The following is a 25,252-nucleotide window of genomic DNA, read 5'->3' on the forward strand; positions in this document are numbered from 1 at the left end:
TGGAGGACCCGCTCGAGGGATGAGCTGCCGCTGCCGGGCTGCGGGTGGGAGCAGCGAGCGGCTCCGGGGCCGGGAGGAACGAGGCGGGCCTGGCCCGAGCTCGCGCCCCGCCGCGCGCAGGGGGCGGGCATGCCGGGCATGTCGCAGGCGAGCGGGGAGTACGCGGCCGCCGTGCCAGAGGCGGCGCGTCCGCGGAAGGGTGAGCGGGCGCGCAGAGGGCAGGGCAGGGCAGGGCAGCCTCCCTGGTGGACGCGGGGATGCCGGGGCGGATCCGTCTTGACTGCAGCAAAGCTTTTGACCGAGGGCCCCAGGGCATCTGAGCAGCCCGCTGGCGAAGAGGGCGTAGGCAGAGCACGGAGCGGGTGAACCCACAGCTGGCTTCAGACTCAAAGAGTCCTTCCCAGTGGCCCCTTCTCCGACTGGGGAGAGGCAGCAAGGGGGGCACCGTGGGCCCAGCGCTTCGGCACTTTTATGAACGACTTCATTCACAAAATGAGTGCAGGGAACAATGATCAGATTTGCAGAAAACTGGGTGGGAAAGAATACCCTGAAGGACAGTAACAAGATTCAGAGTGATCTTGACAGGCTGGAGCGCACTCAGAGGATCTGGGTTCGAGTCCCCGCTCAGCCATGGAGCCAACTGGGTGACTTTGGGCCAGTCACAGACTCTCAGCCCAACCTACCTCACAGGGTTGTTGTTGTGGGGATAAGATGGAGGAGGAGATGTAAGCTGCCTTGAGCCCTTTGTAGGAAAAAGGCAGGATATAAATCGGAAAAAAAAAAAAACAGCAGAATGAAATTCAGTAGGGAGAAATGCCAAGTGTTACACCTAGGAAAAAGAAACGAAGTGCATCATTTCAAGATGGTGGACCTATGGAATGCGCTCCCCAGAGAGGTCCGCCTGGCACCGTCGTCGTTATTTGCTTTTCGGCGCCAGGCCAAGACCTTTTTATTTAAACGTCTCTTTAATTGCTGATTTTATTTATTGATTTTAATAACTTTGGCCAGGATGTCTCCAATTTTTTACAATTTTATATAATTGTATTGGTATATTTATGTTTGTAAACCGCCCTGAGGCTTTTAGTGACTGGGGGGGGGCATATAAGTTTGCTAAATAAATAAATAAATAAGATGGGGAATGCTTGGCTCAGCAATACTGCAAGCGAGAAAGATCTTGGAATTGTCCTAGATCACTAGTGGGAATGAGTCGACAATGTGATGTAGCTGCAAAAAAGGCTAATGCTATGTTTAGTTACGTTAATTGGGCTTCAAGAATGATACAAAAAACTGGAAATGTTCAGAGGAGGGCAACAATGATAATCGGGACTGGAAACAAAGTTCTATGAGGAGAGATTGAAAGAGCCAGGCATAGTTAGCCTTGCGAAGATTGGGGGAACTATGATAGCACTTTTCAGATGCTTGAAAGACAGCCATACCGAGGAGGGCTAGTATCTCAGTCATCACAGAGCGCAGGATGTGGAATAATGAGCATAAGCTGCAGGAAGTCAGATTCCAGTTAGATAACAGGAAAAATTTCCTGATTGTCAGAGCAGTGCAGCGATGGAAGTGAAGACCTAGAGAGGTGGTGAGCTTTCTCACACTGCAGACAATCCAGAGGCAGTTGGACAGGCAGGGATGCATTAACTGGAGTCTTGCACTGAGTGGGGAGGGGTGGACTTGATGGACTCACGGGGCCCTTCCAACTCTCTTCTTGGAGCCCAAATTCTACGTTTAATGGTATATTCCTCCTAATGGTATATAATTAGAAGAGAGGCTGTCCTGTATAGATGCAGCCATTTATTCCAAAGTCAAATAGAACAAACATAAATTTCATTGTGGTTTGGGAATATCCCAACACTGATACAGTTTCTCATTTTGCACAAGTTGGTTGCTGTGCTCGCTGCTGCTTGCGTGTCCCACGTTCCCTCTGCATGCCGTTTTTAAGAGAAGCAGCAACAGTGGCTGACTTTCTCAGGGCACTAAAGGATTTCATGATCTCTGCGGTCTAGAGAGGTGCTGGGCCTTTTGGAAGGACTGGCTCCTGGGGAAAAGTTGTGGATGGTTTGAGCTTCCGAGGGTGTCATGAGGACAGAGTTCCATTTCTGCACAATGGACAGGATTTCTGGTGGGCTGGCTTTATATTCCTCAGGGCCTGGCAACTTGAATTAAGAAAAGTTTCAGGGAAGCATCTCACAGAGGTATATTAGCAAAAAATCAATAGTTGTAAAAGCTGTATAATAATTGAGAATTTGGGGTCAACCAATGAAACTGGATTGAAGACAGGCAAAAGGAAGGCCAAGTCATAGGGGCAGAATTTGCTGCCCCAGCGTAGGAAGAAAGCTGGCGGCTTAAATAGCTTTAAAGTGAAAACTTTAAAGTGACAGATTTGTGGAGGATTTATCAGTCAGTATGAAAGAGAAGTAGACATCAATGCCACTTCCCTGCCATGCCAGGCACAGAGTGCAGACTGGAGAGGTGCTGCGCCGTTTGCAGCGGGGCTCCGCTGACGTTCCAGTCACGCAGCCGCTGGGGAGGTGCACCTCGTGGTCCACAGGCGGAGTCCGCTCATGTGCAGCAGCAGCAGAGGGCTCTTGCCTGCCTTCCCAGCTGGGGGCTTTCCCTGGGGAGCAGGAGTGGATGCTGCACCTGAGGGGCCTTTCGGTCTGACCCAGACGAGCCAGCCTGATGCTCTCGCATAAGGGTCGATAGGAAGCAGTAGTTGCAGGGGGACCTCGTGCTGCTGGCTGCCACGGGTCTGCAGCGGGCGCGCTGCTGGCGTCCCCTCCGCAGAGTCTCCCGTCGGGGCCCCCAAGCGTGCTTTGACACCCCCACCTCTACCAGCACAGAGCAGCTGCAGCAGCGGTGCTGACGGCAGAAGGAGACGCGGAATCATCGGGATCGCTGGGAGTGGGGAAAGGGAAAAGGCCCCCTGGCTTCCCAGCCGAGCTGCTCGTGCCTGTTCCCGTGCGTGGGGAGGGAGGGCTGCCTGTCAGGCTGCCACGGTGCGCACCCTCTGCCAGGGGCCAGCATCCTGCAGGTCGTGTCCCTGGCCTACAGGTTATTAAGCACGGGGAAAATACCATTTCCTTTGGCTCTGCTTAGGTGCCCCTTCGTAGATGATCTAGTTTTGTAAATGCTTGATAGCCACACGTAATTGGCCAGGTAGAGGGGCAAAACCAAGGTTAATTCCAAAATAAGAGTATTATCTTAAAGAACAGGAAAACTGCTCTTGCTGCTGGGAAGACCAGAATGAAGGACAAAGGGAGAGGGAGCGCAGCTTTAAAGCTGCCTGATGGACGTGCGACCGTGCGGCTGATGCGCGGCTGTGGCCTTTGCCTTGACGCACAGAGTCAAGGTGAGATGGGTCACGGCAGCGGAAAGCAGAGGCCGTGGCGGGGGGCACGGGAAGGAGTTTCGCAGAGGAATAATGGAGTTGTGGGTGACTTACTTGGATGGATGTGATCTAGCCCCCAGACAGCAGGATCCTCAGCTCACCGTGAGTTGCCATGGTTACCCTTCCAGTGAACCGCTTCAGTTGTATCGATTTGCAGTTTGGGTTGCTCCGTTTCAGCCTTAAAAGAGAAAAGCATCAGATGGGTGTCAAGAGGCATCTGTGTAAAATAGCCCCTCGCGCTCTTGCGGGGTCTGCAGACCTGCCTCCTTGGAGGGCTGCTTCAGTTGGTGCTGAAATGGTGCAGTTGGGAAGTGCGCAGCTGTGCGCGGCGTGGCTTGTGCAGGGTCCTAGTGCTCGGTGGATCCCAGCTCTTGAGTGAGCAGCCAGACCCGAAAGCAGGACACCTCGTTCTGGTGGATTCCTGAATGCTTGAGGACCAAGTGGAGGGGCTGCTCCTGGTGTTTCATGAATTGTCAGCATGTTTGGTTCAGTAGATGAGTCGTCAGACGCTGAGCTTCAGCATTTTGAAGGATGTTTCCCTCACCCAGCCACTGCTTTCCCCAGCTGAACTGCACTTCACACCCTCAGGGAGAAGCATAGAAACAGAGCGCGTCAGAAGGGTCTCCTGGGCCATCTAGTCTGACCTGACCTGGCTCCAGCTGGCTCTGCTCATGCAGTACCCAAAATTCTTTTGGCATTTGGTGGGTGGAGGCTCAGCATTGTATTTCCTGGCTTGGCCTTTGACAGTCTTGTTCAAAAAACTCCTTGTTTTCTGGGAGCCTCGTCCTTTGTACAGGTCAGAAAATATGTCATTTGCCTTGAGTATTTTATTGGAAGCCTGGATATAAATTTCAGTGAATAAATACTTGGTAACAGTAGCACATCTCCAAGAAGAGGGCTTTGGGTTGACTATCAAGGAGTTGGTAAGATCAGAATTTCATTTGATCTTGCTTGACATGTCATCATATCTATGAATGAATCTGGAATGACGCCCCTCCCCCATTCTGCACTAATTGTGTACAGAATTCATTAAATGGGGAAGAATACCTATTTGCTCTGGAACCCCAGATGGCGACCTGATTGTGAATATTGCAAGATGTTTTAAGGATGTCAAAGAGAAAAGGTGGCTTTATAGTTACTTTTTCTACTTCATACAAAGTTCTTCTCTGCAAGTTTAATAGTTTACTCTTCATTTCCAATTGTACTAAGTGGAAGTGTGTACCTCTGTGTGCACTGGCGTGCAGGCCCCCAGCCCTGGTCTGCTCATTGCCCCTTTTCTGAGCCGCCTCTGCAGCCCGTCTTGTAGTTGTTGTCAGCTGCAGAAAGGCACTTTGCCACCTGCGCCCTGGTTCCCTGGAAATAAGGCACGGGCCCCTGGAGCGGGGGAAGCGGCCCGCGTGGGGGGCCACCGCCTGCGCCTCAGTGAACGTTTAAAGCAGCCTTGGCTGGGCTGACGGAACAATCCCCAAACTGAGGAAGAGAGCAAGACGATGTCAATAAAATGTTCGGCTTGTTCAGTGACGAAGACATAATCTGAAATGCTGAACCCTAGAGGTCTTCCGTAAGGTGCAGTGGCCACTGAGCCACTTCACAGCAGGAAGTACCCACTTCGGTGCTCCTGGGCTAAGAACGTTCGTTCCTGCCGTCAGCCCCTCCCCGCAGCTCTCGCATGCCCCTGTGTAACTTGGAGAACAGAACTCCTCAAGTAACGAGTGACTAAAGCGGATTGCCTAGGTCCATTTCAGTCGGGCTTCCGGCTGGGATTTGGGAAGGAGACTGCCTTGGTTGCCTTGTGGGATGGCCTTTGCTGGGGGAGAGGGGGGCAGTGCGACCCTGTTGGTTCTCCCGGACTTTTCAGTGGCTTTTGACACTGTTGGCCCTGGTGTCCTTGTGGACAGGTTGGCTGGGGACTCTGCTTTCTGGAGGCTCCGCTTCTTTCTAGTGGACCATGTCTGGAAGGTGGTCCTGGGGCATACTTGCTCTGCCCCATGGCGATTGTGCCATGGGGTTGCACGGGGCTCCATACTGTCCCCCATGATGCTTGACATTTACATGGAACTGCTAGGAGAGGCCCTTGGGCGGTTTGGGTTGAGGATCGAGCGGTATGCTGCCAACACTCCGCTCCGTCCTTCGTTACATCTAATTCAAGGGAGGGGGCCTCTGCCCTGAACCTGTGGCTGGCCTCCATGATGGGCTGGATGAGGGCCAGTGAGGCTAGGCAGAGGTGCTGTTGGTGGGCGATGCGTCTGTGGCGTTGCCCTGTCCCGGACAGGGTTGTCCGCAGCTTGGGTGTGCTCCTGGACCCGGGACTATCTCTGGAAGCTCAGGTAGACTCAGTGACCAGGAACGGCCCCCTTCAGCTGTGTCAGATTTGCCAGCTTACCCCTGCCTGGATAGACAGAGCCTTGTTCAAGGTAGGTATGCCCTGGTGACATCCAGGTTGGATTCCCGTAATGTGCTCTCTGTGGGGCAACCTTTGAAGACTGGCAAATTCAGCTGGGCCAGAATTGAGCCACGCATTTACTAGCCTTGCGGGCTCACATTAGGCCAATTTCTCACAATCTTCATTGGTAATCGGTTGTAGCCTGAGCCCAATTTAATGTGCTTGTTTTGACATAAAGCTCTAAACGGCTTAGGACCTGGCTAACTAAAGGACTGCCTTCTCCTGTGTATACCTGCCCGACCACTGATATTTGGGCCGGAGCTCCTTCTAAAGGAGCCGTCCCTCAAAGAGGTGAGAGGGACGGCAAATAGAAAAAGGACCTTCTCGGTGGCTGACCTGCACTTGTGGACTCAGCTCCCCGGAGAAATTCTCCTGGTGCTGATGCTACTCTCTTCTCAGTTCCAGGCAAAAACATTTCTCTTTTTCTAGGAATTTTGACAATAAATTTTAATAATTTAAACAACTAATTTTAACATTTGTAAGAATAATTTTATGGTTGTTCCCCCATCGAGAACATATAACCTATTTATGTATTGCTGTTTTGATGATAATTCATTGCTTTTATGGAATTGATTGTTTTTATTAGTTTTATTGTTTTAATGTGGATGTAATTTTAAATGCTGTGAGCTGCTCAGAGACTCCATTTGGAGTAGGGGGCGGCATACAAATGTCAGAATAAATAAATAAGTGGAAACTAAGCATCCTCATGCAAATAGAGTTAGCGCATGCATCTTGGCCATGTTTTCAAAAGGCTGGGGTTTGGAAATGAACTGCCGCTCCTGAGACCTCCTGATCAGCCAGATGACAGAACCACAGAGCAAGAAACAAGGATGTCCTAGTGTCCTTTCTGCATGGGCATATTCAATGTGCCGATTCTTTTGCATCTGCATCACTCCCTTCTCAAAAACACAGAAGGAGCCCTTAGACTCTGAGCTCTTCCTTTGGTTTTCGATGGAATGAAGGCTGGGGAGATTGTCGGGCCTGGGCTGGTGCACAGAGCACACGCTGTTCCTCTCCACACCTGGACATCCGCACAATGTTGCGTAGCTCAGCCTGTGAGGAGCCTTGCAGGCTTTTGTGAATTATGTGTGGTTGCATCCAGATTTTTAAGCATCCTGGTTGTTGTATTTAATAACAACACAAATCTTGTAATAATCTGTATTTCCTCCTTGCTGAACATAACTGAGCTTAAAATTCTGTGAAGGCTTTGAGGCTGTTCCTGTGGCCAGGGCTCTGTGAAAAAGCGACCGCGAGCTCAGTTTGCTGCTGCTGCTGCAGGGAGCTTCCTTGGTCACTGTGGGTCACTGTTAGGCCAGCCTGGGCCCTTCCTTTGGGAACCCTCCAGGCAGCAGATTCAGCAGTCCCGTTCCCATCGACTCCCAAGGTTTTAGCTGGGCTCACTCTCCAATAAGTGAGTACGAGATTTCAGCCTTCAGCCTCTTTTGTCTTACAATGCCTTCAGTGGGTACAGTAAAAATAATACCCTTCCATTTACTTCTGGCATAATTTATATTACACATTCTGATATTTTCTTGTCTCCAGCATTCAGAATATTGATTTATTAATTTGCATTAATTAGCCACTGGCAAAAAATGAAAAATTGACGAACTGAACAGGGTTGTCCCGACCTGAGCTTTCATTTATGGGGTTGCAATAAGTCAGGGATGACTTGACAGCACACAGTCGGTTGCTTCAAAGCCCTTTCTTGTCTCTCCACAAGCCCAAAGAAAGGCTTGTCAAAGAGCTCAGAGAGTTCAGTCTTGAGTCTGCTCATTAACAACAGCATCAGGACTCTCAGTAAACAAAATTCTGACTCTCTGCCATCTCATATGGTGTTTCCTTGGATAAATGGGTAATGCAAATCTGTTGCAGCAGTTTGGGTGTCTGGATCACACCCTGCAAAACAAGTGAAGCTGTGGGTCAGGCTGTGACGCAGAATTCTAGCATCCACTGAACTCTGCAAGTTGGCATGGTCAGCAAATGAGCATGAGCTTTTGCACGTCTTGAGAACGGGGAAATGCATGTGCTCCAGAGAGAGAGCTCCAGGAATAGGAGTGTTCTTAAAGCCTTTGTGCTGGTTTAGCATTTGTGGTTCCAAGGCAAGTTGATTATTCTGCCTTGAAAGAATGTTTTTCTGGCCTCTGAGCAAGTGCAGTCGATGGAAGTTGCCGCATTCTGGGAACAAGGTGTTGAAAGTAACTCCGGGTGCCTGCTGGATATGCGTGCAGCAGCACCCTTGGCGTCCCCCGGCCCTCGTTCCCTAGCAGCTGGTGGGTCCAGGCATTTTGCCTTTGCTGTTGGTAGTAACATTCATCCATCGACGCGTAACCACAAGACGCGCTTTCCTTTCGGCACAAAGCAAATCGGTACCTCTTGTGGAAGGGAACGCCACAGTTTTCGCTGTGCAGCCTGTCCTCCTCCTCACCTGTCCTCAGACGTCTGGATCACCCACCGGTCCGCTTCATGGGATGCTAAATGTATGATAATCAGGGCATATGGAAGAGTCGCTTGGCAACAGAGAGGCAGATCCACTGAACCAGGAGGAGATTCGTAGAAGTGGACTCTGTGAAAGGACGGTGGCATGGCAGCCTCTTAAACTGGGAGGGTGGGCAGTGCATCAGGAGCAGCGTGGCAGAAAGCCTGAAGGCGGGAGCAAGAGGCTGTGCAGGGATGGTTGACACCAGCAGCAGCCCAAGTGGAGACGAGCAGTTTTTAGAAACCTCTGGACTGTTTGCGATGTTGCTGTTTCATCAGCAAGCACTAAGGGGAGTCACTTCTCAGAGGAGTCTTGGTAAGGCCTGGAGGGTTCTGTTTACCGTTCAGATGCCCTCCAAGGTGCTTTGCCTGGCCTGATTTAAAGGCCTCTGTGGCGCTTAATGTAGGGATGGCCTGCCCGGTTTCCTCCCAGGTTCACAGCATGTTCGAAATCTAGTTTTGCTGGAATGTTTCAGTCCTTTCTCCTTGCACAAGTTTTCTAAGTGGAACAAAATGCAGTCTGGTGGGTGAAGGGGCTGATGAGCTGTGGAAAGGATAATTATGGATTTCTAAGCAGCTTGTGGTTAACCCTTATGTCTCCTTCCGTTTCTGTCCTGTGTGGTCGTGTCAGGCAGTGGAATTTGCCAGCTTGCAAGAGGTCTTGCGGAGAGTCTTGGCTGTAAGAGTCTGTACTCGTTCCTGAAGCGAGTAGCAAGTTCTCTGTGTAGTGCGAGTGCTTTCAGTTTTTCTCCTCCCTTTCAGCCTGTTGATGGTAGCAGAACGTCATGGGGACACGACAGAAAACAGGTCCAGGAGAGGTGGCCTGGAAAAGAACACCTGTGCTGGGTTTGTGTTGTGGGTGCTCACCTTGGGGGGACTCCGGACTGCAGCCCGAGCAAGCTTCTGTGTTACACTGGTTCATTCTCCAGGCAGAAAAGAGCTAAGCAGAGCCCCAGCTGCCAGGCGAATCAGGGCTGGCTCCTGCCCCATGTGGGCGCTTGGGGTACTCCTCTCGCTGGCCGGGAGAGCCTGTGGCCTCCCCTTTTCTCCACTGCCTCGCCAAGCCTCTTCTCGTGCCTTTCCTCTCTGAGCTGATCCGTCTAGCATTAGGACCCAGTGGACTCGCCAAGTCTGTGACAAGAGTCTGGAGCAGCACTGGCGCAGAGTGAGTCTCCATCAGCTGGGCAGGATTTTTGTGTGCTGGAGGCTTAAGCGCCTCTCAGGAAAAGGACTCCCTCTGTTCTGCCCCGTGGCCGGGGAGCGTGGCTCGGGGAGGGGGCGACCCTCCTGCAGCACAGGGACAGGTTTCTTCCTGGTCAGCCCTCACCGTGCGCCAAGAGCTGCCTTTTCAGGGATAATAAAACGGGGCAAAGGCGTCAGCATGGCCCAGACCAAGCGGCACACGTACAGCCGGGTAAGTGACACGCAGGCGGCCGCTGGGCACTCGTGCCGGGGCCGTGGTCAGTGCCATGGTCCATGCAGCGTCTCTCGATGCAGTGATGTGCTGCAAGACGGCCCGTGTTCATGGGGAGGGAGAGGAGGAAAACCGTGGATGGTGCTTGGATTGTGCCTCCTTGTCGTGGAAGCAAAATGCGGTGGGGTTGGCTGATGGGGCCGGATTTCTCTGCTAGCCAAGGCCTTCAGGCTGGAATTAGTCACCTGTTTCTTGGTAATTGCTGCTGCTGGTGTCGCAAGGTGTCAGCTGAGCTGCTGGTGAAAGCGAATTTTCCTGTGCTGGACTCTCAGTCCCTTCCCGGTCTCCTCCAGGAGCTGCTTGTCTCCGTTCCCCACCTTCCCCACTTTGTCCCCCCTCCTCCCAGTTACACAGCGTGAAACGGGGGTGGTTTAAGGATGGTGTTTGGGAGGCCAGACTCCCACCGTGTTGCATTTGGGCACCAGCTGCCAACCCAGCAGAAGCGCTCCGAGCCGGCCTCACCACAAGGGCCCTCTCCGGGCTGTTTGGCTCTCGCCTTCTAGGCCCACCTTTCCTCCGGGGACAGTCAGATGTGGGACTACCCAGGCAGTGCATGAGCACGTCTGCAACTTGACCAAGCGCTTTTTGTGGCCTGGGAGAACTGGGCGTGCGGAAGGACCGTGCTCATTCCCTCTTCACCTTCGCGAGCCCTGGAAGGAGCCCTGCCTGTCTGTGAGGGTCTCTGCAGGTGCCCCGTGAAGGAAGCGTGTGTAATTACCAGGCGCTCTGGCGATGCCTCCCTTGCCTCTGCTTCCTCCTGGCGCTTCCCTTGCCAGTTTCAGTGGAGACATTTGGGGGAGTGGGAGTGGGTGTCACTGCAGCCCAGCTGACAGCCGGAAGCGCAGTACGCTTGCTCCCTTGAGGCTTTGGATGGCTGAGACGCTCTGCCAGGGTTCGTGGCCAGCGGCTGCCCTTTCCCTGAAGTGTCCTGCAGCTTCACGGCAGAAGCTCGTTCTTTGCTTCCTCTTGGCAGAGCGGTTCAGTCACGGGGCTGTGGGTCTGATCTCGAAAGGCCCCACATTCAAGGCGAAGCTGCTTGGGTGTGCACCAGCGGCTGGCGGTCAGGGTGTCGGAGTCTCCAGCGTCTGAAGATGGAAGGAATCCTTCCCCGAACCTGCCTGCCCAAGCGGAGTGGTCCAGTTGCTGGAGAGCAGGTCCATGGAGGGTTTATGGAAAGGTGGCTCTCCCACGTGTGTTCACCATCTTGTCCGGACAGCCCTCCTTGGACGCACAGGCCTTTCTGCTCGCTGGCTGGGGAATGGGGGGGGGGGGCTCCTGCTTGCCCATGGGCCTTCCCAGGCTCCGTCCCCGGAGAGCTCCCCAGGCGGGACTGGGAAGACAGGCAGACCCAGCTGGGACTATCGAGATCCTCTACAAGTCAGGATAGACCAGGGGTAGGCAACCCAGGGCCCTCCATATATTTTGGCCTACAGCTCCCCAAACCCCCGGCTTCTGACCATGTTTTTTGGGACTGATGGGACTTGTAGTTCAGTACATCTGGACGGAACCAGGTTGTCTGCAGCTGGCCGACCAGGCAGTCGCTGCGGTGCTGTGTATGTTGCACGTATTGTGTTAATGCTTGTGGAATATGCGGGCTGCGCTGGACAGCTGGGCAAGGAAAGGGCGCTGTGGTGGGGTCTTCCTCTGAGAACCGTTGTTCTGGCCTCCACACGCGATGGTGGGATTTCCCTCTCGCCTTCTCTGGCCATCACAGCTCTGCCTGATGAGATGAAGCAGTTCCCAGTTGCTGTGGACATCGTCTGGGTGGCCTGGCCTGGCCTGGCCTGGCCTGGCCATGGAGAGGGGCTTTCCTGTTGCTTGCCCTTTGGCGTGTTGTGTGTGGGCCTCTGACTTGCCCCAGCTGTTCAGATCTGCCCACTGCCCACCGCAGAATCCCTTTTGCTTTTGCCCCGCAGCCTCACTGTAATGAGCGCTTCATCCATTCCTTCGTACTGGCTCACTCCTTTGTTTTTAAAAGTCGAGCAGAATGACCGCTCCAGCTCCTTGGTCCTTGAGCTCAACCGCCCGGCTCGTTCCTCTCTAGCCGACGAGCAGCAGAGCATCCGTGCTGCTGAGGTGGCGTGTGGTGAGGCAGCCGCCACCCCATCTTGCCTTTGGATGACGAGCCTTGGATTAATCCTTGGGTAATCGGCTTCTTTGGTGCGAAGGGGCTGTGGCAGCGTTCTGGCATCGCGTGGCGGGTTGGTGGTGAGACTTAGTGGAAGGGCTCTTCCTCTTCCTCAACATCAGTCTATTCATGACTGAAGTTGGAACTTAGCGTACTTTTAACCTGCACCCGTAGCTCCGTGAGATGCAGGTAGTGGGACAAGCTGCTGGGCTTGAGTGCCTCCCCAGGCAAATCAGTATGAAGGCTGAAGGGGCCCCTAAATAGCGTCTTCTCTTGCCTTGTGGGTCCAGTGATTGCTATTTTGGATGGTTGTCCCATCGAAAATGCACCTCTGTCTCTGCACGTCAGAAAAGAGAAGGCCCGTGACGGGGAACCAAGGCGGCAGTGGCACGCGCTTGCTGAAGCTCCCTCGGGCGGCCTGGAGCATCTCGCGGTGCTTTCTGTGGGCTTTCAGCAGAAAGGCAAAAGCTCGCCTGTTTCAGCAGTATTAATGCAGGGAGGGGTCTGCACTGGCAGCCCTGGAAGATGGGGTCCCATCTGAACGGAGGCGGCAGGCAGCTCACCGGCAGCCGCTGTGGTGCGAACTTCGCCATGCCTTTGAGCGAAGGCCACTCTCCGTGATCCACGGCAAGCCTTGAGGCCGCATCCTGTGCTTGGCAGCGTGGGTGCATGTGCTCGGGGGGCGGGATTTGCAAGAGGATGAAAGGAGGAAGGCCATGCTGCCTTCCCTGGCTCCAGAATTTCGGCAGTTCTTCATTTCTTGACCGGGAATAGGAGGGCAGACAAACGGGACTCTGCTCCAGCTTGCAGCTTTTACAGGTGCCCTGTGCAAGCGGGGAGAGGCTGCAGCTGTAGCAGAAGACTTCTGCCAAATTCCTGATGCAGTGTTTCCAGGCCGTGTTCGGAGACTCTTGGAGCTGTCATTTACCATAGCTCGACACCCTCTCGCTCTTTCTAAAGCTTCTTTCAGGAGGTGCCGGTGGTTGAAAAGGAAACAGGCCTGTAGCATCCCACCCACTCCCAGCAGGGGAAGTCAGGAGAGCTCACAGTTCTTGACCTATAAGCAGGAAGCTAACAAATTAAAGTTCCTCCTTGTGGTCTTTGTGCATCACACAAATGGGCCCTGCTCCTGGACGGGGCCTGTTGTTGGGAGGGTTTTCCTAGCTAACGTTGCTCTGGCAGGAGCGCCCCCCCCCCCCGTTGTAGATGAGAGGATCCCACCATTTTCCCCAGTTCTTTCCTGACTGCCATTTTGGGTGCCTTGGGTCCTTCTTAGCATTTCTACTATATGTATTATCTTCTAGATTTTATTCTTATCTTCTGCGAGTCTTTCTCCTGTTTTATTCTCTTTCAGAAACCCAGCTCTTTCCCCCCTACTGTGGTTCAAAAACAAAACAACTGCCCCTCGTTCTCGCTCAGATTTTTTGACCACCATCTCTCCTTTTCTCCCCGCTGGTGTTCAAGACAGCCTTCAGGAACTGTGTGCCGTGTGGGAGCTGTTCGCCCACAACCAGTGGGGCACTCAGAGGGCTGCCCAGTTTCTTCTTGAATGTCCCCAGTTGGGGAGAGCCCCCCACCTCCCCAGGCAGCTGGTTGCACTGGCATCTTGCTCTGACAGTGAGGAAACTTCCTGATGTCCAGCCTGAATCTGGCTTGTCGCAAGTTGTCCATCAGAATTTTGCTGATTGTTCTCTTTACATAGAACAGCTGTAGAAGTGTTGTTTTCCCTACTTTGTCCTCTCATATCTATTAAAGGGAAAATCGAGCATCTAGGAGGTCAGGTCCTGCTGACAAGAAATCAGTATGGCTTTGGCAAAGGTAAATCATGCCTTGATAATCTTTTAATGTTCTCTGAGAGTGTCAACAAATATGCATGGGACAATCTGGTAGACATTGTTGACTTGGATCTTCTCAAGTCTTTTAGTGATGTTCCTCATCAAAGTATCCCGAGCAAACTTAGCGATCCTGAAATAAGAGGAGAGGTCACCTCGTGGAGCAGTAATTATTTAAAGAACGAAAGGCAAAGAGTTGGAATAAATGGTATATTCTCACAAAGGAAGGATGTCAGTGGTGGACTTCTGCAAGGGTCTGTGTTACGGTGGATACCTCAGTGAAATGTTGGCTCAGTGTGCAGTTGCTGTGAAAAAAGGCCATTTCCATGCTTGGCATAATTAGAAAAAGAATTTAGAAGGTAACTGCCAATATCATACTGCCCTTCTACAAAACGACAGCACAGCCATGCTTGAAATGTTATGTACCATTCTGGTCACTTCGCCCCAAAATGAGAAATTACAGTGTTGCAGAAGGGGCAGAGAAGGAGAAGTAACATGATAATGGGAACGGAACACCTCCCAAATTCAGGAACGCTGCATTGTTTGTGCCATTTTTGTTTAGAAAAACGGCAGGGAAGGGAAGATGTGATAGACGGGTGGAGAATTATGCCTGTTGTGGAGAAAGCGGATAGGGAGGTATTTTTCCTTCCCTCATGATAACCAGTGGGGTTATTCTTCAAGGCGAATTGTGGAAGATTCAGGACAGAAGTGGCATGTGGTACATAATTAACAATGAAATTCACTTCCATAAAATGGAGAAGTGGCTCAGCCTGAATGGCTCTAAAATTCAGAGAGCAGGAAGAGGCTATCAGCAGCTGTGCGTTATCCCCAGTACCAGAGGCAGGATGCCTCTCGGCATGAGTTGCTGGAAAGGGTGAGCAGGAGGGGACTCCTGCAGTAGCCCTGTGCATTTGGCAGGTCCTGGAGAGCCACTGTGCGCATGGAGAAGTCCCCTTGCTCTGGTCCTCAGAGGCTTTTGGCTTCCTGGCTGCATCGTACAGACAGCTTCTTCTGCATTGAGCGGAAAAAGATGTTCCCCAGAATACGTCTGGACGGACATGATGGGATGGACACCTAACGCAGTGGGAGATGCATGTGAAGGGAGATGGTTTTCCGCCATGTTGCACTTTGTGGGGCTGCCTTGGCAGTTCAGCCTTCCAACTGTTGGGATTTTTGTCACTTGCAGGCATGGCCCCGTTGCCTCCCAGGTTGCGCTCATAGGCTTTACTGGCGTTCTGGTGGGCACTGCTGACGTAAAACTCCTCCTCGCCTGCCTCCAGCTTCAGTCACGTGAACTCTGTCGTTGCCCAAGATGTCTGCTTTGGTGCCACGATGCAGAATCTGCCCTATTCCACTTGTGAATTCTCCGTCTGTTGGCAGCTGTCAGAGTTTGCAGTATCAGTGCTCTTTATTGCAGACGTTGCTGCTTCTGCAGAATAGGTTCTTTCATTCTCTTCGTGTCCTACTCTACATTTTGGCGAGAATTAATTATTTATTGTATTAATTGCAATATTTTAAAATGTTCAAGGTGGTTTACCCTAGATTAACAGTAAAGTGCAACTAGTTGCAGATGTATAAGATAAAAGGGTGTAGGCTAAAGTGCTAGGGAAATGAAATTTGAACTGATTTGAACATGGAACACCTGCCAAAAGAGAGTGGTGGAAGTCCATCGGGGGGGCAAGAATGGTCCCGTGGAGGGGAAGTTCTGTAGCGTTGGCGTGGCCATGGAGAGGCCTTCTCCCCTCTCCTCACCCGAGAGGGCTGAGCTCTTCGGAAAGAGAGAAGGAGAGCCCCTCCAGAAGGCCGTAACAAGCCAAGCGGCTCGTGGGCAGAGGCCATCGTTTCGGCATTCCAGTCCTCGGCTGTCACTGAGCCTTGAAACAAACCCGAAGCCAGTGGTGCTGGTGCTGCTGCGCTGCATCACTCCTGTGCTCAGTGGCAGCTTGAAGGAAGGTCTCCTTCCAGAGACACCTGCCCAGCTTCTAAGGTCTCCCACGGAGGTCCGTTGGGAGCCTCTCTGAAGCAAGGTGGAAGAGTGGCTCCCTGGGGAAGAGCCTTTTCGGTGGTGGCTTCACAGCGCGCTTTGCAGAGTGCTGTGCTTGGCACTGATGCGATGCTTTATTTTTGGCGTCAGGCCAAAACCTTTCTATTCGACCAGTATTTTAAGGTTGATGGCTTTAGTAGATAATTGGGGTTAATTAACGTTATATTCTTATTTTATTTTTATATAAGCCAGCCCAGGTAGCCTTTAGGCAGTAGGTGAACCGCTGCAGGGAGGGACTGTGCACACTGCGGCCTTATCTCTGGGGTCTCCCACACGGCTGCCCACCTGTGCAAGTCCTGGGTGGCCGCTGTGGGATGGGAGCTCCCGCCACCCTCCCCACCGGCTGTCCCAGCTCGGTCCTGAGAGCGGCAGCCCATCAGCTAGTTCAGCTCTCCAGGGAGGGCTGCCGGTGGGGCTGGTGCCCCGGCAAGTGCAGGACCGGTGGGAGCGGGCTGCCAGGCGTGCGGATGCGCCTCTGCTGGGGCCAGTTGGAGTCGGGACACCCTCACTCGCCCTCCCAGGGATGCGCACAGCCATCCTCCCGAGGGGTGGGGGCGTTGCTCGTGGCGGCGCCCCAGCTGCCGAGCCAGCCCGCCTGGCGGAGCGTGCATGGTGCCTGCGCGTCCTCCCCCCCCCCCACGCCTGCATCATGCTCCTAGCTAAGCAGTGGCCAGAAGTGCGCGCTCCGCAGGCAGCCGGCGGGCCCTCCCCACTTGCAATGCGCCTTCCCCCAGAGCCAGAGGGGGCGGAGCGCCTGCAGGGAAGTGAGCTGTTGATTTCGGGGAGGGGTCCTTTCCTGCGTGGACCCCAAGTGGTGGCTCTGAGCACACCGGCGCTGCTGCTTGCGCGCTTTGGGCGAGCCTCGCTCTGGCCGCCTCTTGCCGGCGTGGGGGCAGTGCCGTGCGTGCACACGGGGCGGGGGGGTGCCAGAACGCGGGCGGCCGGTTTGCCTCCCCCGCGGAGATGGAGGCACTCCAGGATGCCAGCAGTCGGCCGTGGCCAGCCAGTGCCTGGCACGAGGGGGGCTTCTGGCAGCGAGGCTGAGGAGAGCCCCAGGTGGCCGCCGGCGGGGGGCAGAGGCGGAGGTGGGCCTGGATCGGGCCGGGAGTGCCCCACGAGTGGGTCAGCTGTAGAGGTGCCCCCCCGAGGAGGAGATGCTGATGGCTCGGGGGCAACACTGGCGGGAGATTCGGTTGCTGGAGCAATGGGGGGAGCGTCTGCAGGCGAGGTGCCATGGAGCCCCACCTCTGGGCAGGCACAGGAGAAGGGGCCATGGCAGGGACACACCGAGAGGTGTTAGGGAGGGCCCTGTACCACGCCCTGGGGGGACTCGGAGGGGTGCAGCGATAGGGACGCGTGGCAGTGAAGCCTTGCAAGGGAAGCTGGAGCAGCGGGGTTCCTCCAGAGGAGGGCCATGCGCGCCTCCTGACGCACCGCCCTGTGGCGGTGCCTGTCAGCCCCCGGTCCCAGAGGCCTTGGGGCATCCTGTGCAGAGTGGGGGCAGCAGCGGGGGCAACCCTTGCCTCTGTGTCCTCTTGCCCGTTGCGTCTGGCCTGTCTGGGAGAGGCGCACGTAGATGGAGGCCAGAGGGGCTTCCATCCTGGCCTCTCCAGGCATCTCCCCTCGCAGCCCCCCTTCCTCCCTTTCTGAGGCCACTGAGCACCTCAGCCCGGTGCCACTCCTTCTCTGCTCCCCTGCTGGGGTCGACACTCTACTTCCAAGGGCCGAGCTTCATCTCCAGTTTCAGACCTGGGAATCTGAACTGTCCTCTGACCCCTCAGCTGCTCTCCAGGGACCATGGGATCATTCTCTCGGCTGCTGCTTTTCCAAAAATAGGGGCCCACTTGCTGTCTTTCCAAGAGTTCAATTAGTGATATGCGCTCCTGTCCAGCACCTTTAAAAAACCTTGTGTGTGCGACAAGAGGCCCGTTCTTGTGGTGAGCCTATGAATTGCATCCTGTACTGGGTCATCTAAAGGTCCGTTTCCTGTTCCTCAGGGTGACCGACACCCGGCCGTGACCGGCCGCGTCACTCGTCACTCGTGATGAACTTGCCAGGGTGGCCGGTTCTGTTCCGTTTCAGCCTGCGAGCAATGCATACCTGGGAGCTTGTTCGGGGTGGTGGAGGGGCGGGGAGGCTGCCTTTGGAGGTTCCTCTGTCCTGCCAATAAAGGGTGGTCGGCAGGGGCAGCCAAAATGGCTTATTACGACTCGGTCCATCTGGGTGTCTGTGCCTCACTGTATGAGGAGCATTTTAGTGCCTTGCAAAGAGGGCTTTGATGCTGCCTGTCTACAGCATCAGGCAGATTTGGATTTTGATGTGCCTTTTATGAAATTTGGAAGTACGTCAGTCTGCTTCAACTTTTTCCCTTGGCTTCAGAGATCTTGCTGGCTCGATACTGGCAAGCAGCAGTGCCATTTGGGTCTCAGCTGGTGGAGTGAGCAGCTGAGGAGGTGGAAGCACAGCCTGGGGGTCCCTAAGGGACGTGGGGCCTTGCATGAAGCTGCAGAGGCAGTCCTTGCTGCAGTGGGGGGCCAGCTCCCGCACGGTACGGCCGGCCGGTTCAGACAGACTGGGCTGGCTCCAGGGGGGAAGCAGGGGGGCAAAGGTGGGCAGAGGACGTGGCCGTTCACGTGGCCAAGTGAGGATGCTCCGGCGGAGTGGGAGAACCGGCCTGCCTGGGAAAGGAGGGAGGCATTTCAGAACGGAGGAGGTGGTGCCGGAGGGGGCTCTCTCAAGAGGCGACTTGAGGGCACAGAGCACCAAGCCCCTGTTGAGCTCTCATGAAGGGCTGCTTCCAAGCTCTGAGCCTCGGGAGAGGTAAAGCGAGGGGAGAGACTTGCTCCCCTTGATCAGCCGTCCAGTTCTGCCTCTGCACCCCCAGGGCCCCGCTGGGCTGCGGAGGGGGCCGAGGCCCTGCCGGGTCACCTGCCACCTGGCTGGGGCTCTGCTGGTCCCCCCATGACTGAAAGCCCTCCCGGTTGTCCTGTGCCTGGCTGCGCCATTCAGCTCTTCCAAGGCCAAGGCTGCGCTTCCTTTATGGATTCAGCCATCTCATATTTGGTCTTCCCTCCCGTCTCCGGCCTTTAACTTTCCCTAACGTGATTGTGCTCTCCAGGGAGCTTTGCCTCCTCGCGACGTGTTTGAAGTATGACAGCCTCAGTTTTGTCATTTTTGTTTCCAGGGAAAACTCTGGCTTGATTTGAGGTGGGACCCACTTGCTTGTCTTGCTGTCAGTCCAGGGTATTCACAGAGCTCTCCCCAGTGAGAAGCTTTGCAGGTCAAGGTTTTGCAAATGAATTGATCCAGCCTGGTTTGAGAGTGACCAGCAGGAGGTCTTGGTGAAAAGGGTTTGGCTCTGCATTGCCTGTCTCAGTGAGGAGGAGGCCTCACTCCACGGCTCCAGGTGACCTTCCCCACTGGCTTCCTACATAGGTGCTAGAAAGCCAAAGGAGCAAAATAGAGAGCCGGGAGAGTGCAGGGCCCCACGTGGTCGGGGGGACCTGCTACTTCCTGGGCATGTTCAGCCAAACGTAGGACCCGGTCAGAGCAGCACCCCCAGTTTGCCCTGCATGTGCGAAGCCCTCAGTGGGACCAGCCCTCCTTGCGCAGACAAGGTGTGGAGGTGCCCCCCCCCCCCGTGGTTTCAGACAAGGCTTCTGCCCTCAGTGTTCCCGGAGATGTGTCCTGCGGGGGTCGAGGACCAGCAGCTAACTTTGACTTTTCCCTTCTTGGCTGCCTCTCTAGACCTCAAGCAGCAGCACCAGGATGAGTGTCGAAGCGAGCAGCAAGCCCCTGAAAGTGGGGTCCAGAGTGGAGGTCATTGGGAAGGGGCACCGTGGGACAGTGGCCTATGTGGGGGCCACCCTGTTCGCCACCGGGAAGTGGGTCGGCGTCATCCTGGATGAAGCGAAGGGCAAGAACGACGGCACCGTGCAGGGAAGGAAGTACTTCTCCTGCGATGAGAACCGCGGCATCTTTGTGAGACAGTCACAGGTGAGCTTCCCCTTGGCGGCCACTGAAAGGTGCGGCCGGGTCCTTTCCAGTGTTGTGCCGTGTGCCGCTCGCTTGCAGCATCCTGGTCAGGAGAGAAGTTCTTCTAAGCCGGCCGTGGCCGGGAAAGTGGGAGAAAACGTATTTTTCCCTGCATCGCACACAGTCTTGTGGTACTTCTTGCATGTTCACACCCTTGTGGTGCACCGAGGAGATCTGCACGGCCTTGATTCCCGTCTCCACCGCCTCTCAGGACGCAGGGTTCCCCTCAGGGGTACATCGTAGTGTCTGGAAAACATTTGTGGGATGCCACTGCATAATCAAGTATTCACTGTTTTGCAGCGGAATAAAGGCTGGAGGTCCAGCTGGGCGATGTTTCGTCCAGTGTCCTCATCGCAATGGTTCCACCCCACCTGTGGAATGGCCATCTGAGCACAGTGTGCCTGGCGCCTTCGCCACAGTCTTTTGGCGCCAGGCCAAAACAGCCTTATTCTCCAGACATTTTAGTAACTGATTTTATACTGTATAATTTTAACAGGTGTTTAGTTTTACATTGTTCTTCATTTTAACATTTCATTTTAACCTATTCACACCTAAATCTCAGCTGTATATTGTCTCTGTATATTGTTGTGTTCTGCATATTTTTCATTTCATTGTTGTTATTTGAGTGTTATATGCATTTTTAGTCTGTTTCTACTGTTACAAATCGCTTGCTGTAATCCACGTAGAGAGTCCTGTGGGACTAGTGGCACAGCATATAAGCTAAATACACAAACAAAGAGAAAGTTGGACTGCTGTTCACTTGCAGCCAGTCCAATGAAGCCTCCCGCAGCCAGATATTTTGCACCATAAGCCCTGTGACTCTGTGCCTGCGTGGCCAGTGGCTCCGCTGGCGAGGCTTCTTGGAAACGGTGTGCGGGTACCTTGTGGATGCGCAGCTGGGACAAGTGCCTTCGCTGTGCTGTGTGTCAAGCGCAGAATTTCCACGAAGGACTTGCATATCCGCAAGAGTGCCCTTGGGCTAACACAGCAGAATATAAATTTAATAATAAATAAAAATAAATCAAAAATAAATATTGCACAAGGAACAGCACTGGTGAGGTTTATCCTGTTGAGCCCTGGCCAGGTGCAGTTTTCGCAGGCTGGAGAGCCTTCCTTTCAGGCGTGCTGTAGCTTCATAGTGCTTCCGTGGTAGGGATGCGTTTTCTGTCCTGTTGGGGCAGGAAGAAAATGTTTTGGCTGGGCCCTGCCTAAACAGGAGTAAAAACTAAAGGTAAGTCTCAAGAGGACCATCATGTTTTTCCTTATTTATAATGTCACTGCATTTGATTTCCTTCAGATCCAGGTTTTTGATGATGGCGCAGACACCACATCCCCAGAAACACCAGAGTCTTCCACGTCAAAGGTCCCCAAGAGAGGTAGGGCTTGGAGACGCCGCCTTCTTATGGGCGCTTCTTAAGATCTGTCCAGTTAAGCATGGAGCAGGAGGGCCCAAGGCTGCATCTGCCCCCCCCCCCAAATTCCCAGCTTGCATGCTGCGACCACAGGGCAGGAACGAGCCAAGTTTTGCTTTGCCTTGTGAGGGAAGGCTCAGGGACCATGCCTTAGAAACAGAGAAACAGAGCGAGTCAGAAGGGGCCTCCCGGGCCATCTAGTCTGACCACTGGCTCCAGCCGGCTCCGCTCACGACATGCCCACCACGTGCACGCCCAGCCTATCTTTCAACACCGCTAATGACTTAGTGGGAGAGAGACTCCGACGATCTGCCCACGCCTCTGCGCTGTCAGGCACCAGCGTGCCGAGGAAGAGCGCAGTGCTGCATGCTCAGCCCCGACTCACCAGGTGACCCACCGTGGGGGGCCGTGCTTTGCCAGGCCCTGGGCACACCGCTTGCGTGAGCCTCGCAGCAGAGGCCTGAGAGGCTCAGAGCAGCGTGAGTGTGGAAGAGGGGCAGTGCCAAAGAGCCCCAAGGAATGGCGGGGGGGAGGAACGGGGAGGTGCAGCGGCTGCCCTTGGCTAGCCCATTTGTGCTCATCTGCAGCACCGCTCCGTGCTGCTTGTGCGCGCTGACAGGTGGAGCTGAATGGCCGACGGCTTCAGGGGCCAAAAGTGCTCCTGGGAGAGGACGCTCCATAGGTCTGGACGCAGCAGTGAGGGAGCGACTGGGCACAGAAGGCAGTGAGACGTACCCCGAGTTAAGGATCAAGGCCAGAGCACAGGAAGGGTGTGAGCTGATAGGAATGGGGTGCTAGGGCTGGCTTGGGGCGGGGCTGGCAGGTGAGGAGTGTCAAAGCCACGGGGCTTCCCGTTGCCTTTCGCTCTGCAGCCTGCGCAGCAAAGCTTTTGCCAAAGGGTTGCCATGGAAACTGTTTGCCACTGCGATGTGTGACGCGGGGTGTGTGTGGTCTGTTCAGTTGCTACAGGCTCGGCAAGATGGGGGGGGGTGACAGTCTTGACCTGAATATAGAAACAGAGCAGGTCAGACGGGGCTTCCCGGGCCATCTAGTCTGACCCCGGCTCCAGCTGACTCCGCTCACTATGCCTCTGCCCCTTAGTAGGTCTTGGCTTCCGTGGCACTCAGGTAACAGTAGCTGTCCCAGGAAGGTTGGGTGGCTCGGAAAGGGGAGCACGCAGCCCGGCTGCTCCATCACTGGCTTGGTGGCAACGGGGGCAGGTGCCAAGTGCCAGCCAAAGAGGCTGCATGGAGAAGCCGCTCATCTCCCTGGGACACGTGTGCGCACCGCGGGGCTCGAGCAAAGCGCGCCACGTTTGGCTTTCAGGCTGCGGCCACTGCGCTGAGCCGTGAGGAACGGGATGGGCTGCGGGAAGGGCTGGGCTCTCGGGTGGCTTGCCGCATCCAGCCTTCCTCCCCTGCCCACCCCTTTCCCCTCAGTGAAAGCCAAGGGGCGTCTTGGGTTGGTCACAACCTGAAAAAATGCTGGGCAGCTGAGCAGACTTGTCAGCTGCTGCTGGAAGGAAAGAAGCTCCTTTGGGGGGCTGGCTCATGATGAGTCCCAGATAGTGAAGCTCCATGTTCCAGTTAGATCAGGGATGGCGAACCTTGTAGAGATGAGTGCCCAAATTGCAACCCAAAACCCACTTATTTACCACAAAGTGCCAACACTACATTAAAACCTGAAAACTGAGGTTTTTGTTTAGAATCATGCCAGGACACCTCACTTTTGTAACCCTAACCCTACCCTGGTGCACACCCCTAACCCTAATAGAGGGTGAATGTTCCATTGCAAAGAGGGCGATTTCAAAATAGCCGTCCCTGAGTAGCTTTTTCTGCACTGCTCCTAATTTCTGCCCATTCTTAACCCATTCCAACTGTCAGAATCATGCCAGGACACCTCATTTTTGTAACCCTGACCCTACCCTGGTGCACACCCCTAACCCTAATATTTATTTATTTATTTAAAACATTTCTATGCCGCCCCCATCGCAACAAAGCCTCGGGGCAGCTCACAGCATTCATAAAAAGATACAATTAATAATTTAAAAACTGGTACCATCTCGGCTATATATATTAAAATCTATAAATACAATAATAATAAATAAACAGTTAAAATAACTTTTAAATGACAAGGTCTTCGCCTGGCGCCGAAAAGCAAATAATGACAGCGCCAGGCGGACCTCTCTGGGGAGTGCATTCCATAGGTGGGGCGCCACCGCAGGGAAGGCCCTGCTCTGGGTACTCACCCTCCTAATATCATTCATGGAGGGTTCCCAGAGAAGGGCATCAGCTGCCGATCGTAGGGGGCGGCAGGGCATTTATGGACACAGACGTTCCTTTAGATAACCAGGTCCCAGGCCGTTAAGGGCTTTATAGGTCATAACCAACACCTTGAATTGGCCAGTGAAGCTGACGGAGAACTGGGGTTATATGAGAACAACACCCAGTCCCCCTCAGCAACCTGGCAGCTCTATTTTGCACCAATTGAAGTATCCAGACCGTCTTCAAGGCTAGCCCCACATAGAGCGCATTACAGAAGTCTAGTCGGGAAGTTAACAACACGGGGGTCACTGTCGCCAGGCAATCGTTCTCCACATAGGGACGCAGCTGATGGATCAGCCGAAGCTGAAGGAAGGCGCTCCTCACCACCGCCGTCTCCTGAGCGTCTAATGACAGCTCAGGGTTGAGGAGCACTCCCAAGCTGCGAACCCTGTCCCTCAGAGGGTGTGCAACCCCATTTAGCACAAGGCCCAAGTCCCCCATCCTGAAGCTCGAACTACCCACCAACAGGATCTCCGTCTTGTCTGGATTGAGCTTCAGTTTATTGGCCCTCATCCAGCCCATTACCTCGACCAGGCACCGGTTCAGCACAGCCACTGCCTCACCTGGATTGGTGGAAAACGAGAGGTAGAGCTGGGTATCATCAGCGTACTGATGATTCTGCAGCCCACACCTCCTGATGACCTCTCCCAGTGGTTTTATGTAGATGTTAAATAGCAAAGGGGACAAAATGGACCCCTGCGGAACTCCATGGCATAACTGCCATGGTGCAGAGCCATAGTCCCCCAGCACCACCTTCTGAAATCGACCATTGAGATAGGAGCGGAATGACTGCAAAGCAGTGCCTCCAACCCCAGTCCCGCTAGCCTATCTAGAAGAATACCATGGTCGATGGTATCGAAAACCGCTGAGAGGTCCAGGAGAACCAACAGGGACACACTCCCCCTGTCTCTCTCCCTGCACAGGTCATCGTACAGGGCGACCAAGGCAGATTCAGTGCCATACCCGGGTCTGAAGCCAGACTGAAATGGGTCCAGATAATCAGTTTCATCCAAGAGTGCCTGGAGTTGTCCTGCCACCACCCACTCTAGCACCTTGCCCAAGAACGGGATGTTGGCCACCGGTCTATTGTTGGCGACCACCTCTGGATCCAGGGATGTCTTCTTTAGGACTGGCCGGACTACCGCCTCCTTGAAAGGGGGAGGTATCCAGCCGTCTCTTAAAGAGGCGTTGACCACCTCCAGGATCCAGGGCACAATCCCGTCCTTGGCATCCTTGAGAAGCCAAGATGGGCAAGGGTCTAATAAGCAGGTGGTAGGACGTACTTGTCCAAGCACCTTGTCCACATCATCAGGCCGCAACAACTGAAATTCATCCATTAATTGTGGACTCGACGGCCTCATTGGCACCTCCCCAGTAGAATCTGATTCAATAGCAGAGTCCAACTCGTGACAAATATGAGTGATTTTCTCCCTGAAAGGCTTGGCGAAGTCGTCACAGCTGGCCTTCGAGGGTGGCACAAGATCTCTCTTGGGGCCCAGATTTTCCAGCCCCTGCACCACCTGAAAGAGCTCGACCTCTTATAGGGTGAAAGTTCCTTTGAAAAGAGGGCGATTTTGACAAAGACTTCCTTGAGTAGCATTTTCTGCACTGCTCATCATTTCTGCCCATTCTTAGCCAATTCCCACCATCAGAATCATGCCAGGACACCTCTTTTTGTAACCCTAACCCTA

General features: G+C 54.1%; 1 protein-coding gene across 4 annotated transcripts in view; it reads left to right on the forward strand.

Moving 5' to 3' along the window:
- DCTN1 (dynactin subunit 1) overlaps nucleotides 1-25,252 on the forward strand; it is a 69,344-nt gene that overhangs the window by 309 nt on the left and 43,783 nt on the right. For all 4 annotated transcript variants that reach the window (XM_044429512.1, XM_044429513.1, XM_044429514.1 and 1 more), the window contains exons 2-3: nucleotides 19,538-19,786; nucleotides 21,123-21,201. In XM_044429512.1, coding sequence (XP_044285447.1) covers nucleotides 19,559-19,786; nucleotides 21,123-21,201 — 307 coding nt within the window. In that variant the 5' untranslated portion in view covers nucleotides 19,538-19,558. The remainder of the gene's footprint in view (nucleotides 1-19,537; nucleotides 19,787-21,122; nucleotides 21,202-25,252) is intronic.

The sequence above is a fragment of the Varanus komodoensis genome, unplaced genomic scaffold (assembly GCF_004798865.1).
Source record: "Varanus komodoensis strain SLA01 unplaced genomic scaffold, ASM479886v1 scaffold2, whole genome shotgun sequence".
In the NCBI taxonomy this organism is placed as follows: domain Eukaryota; kingdom Metazoa; phylum Chordata; class Lepidosauria; order Squamata; family Varanidae; genus Varanus; species Varanus komodoensis.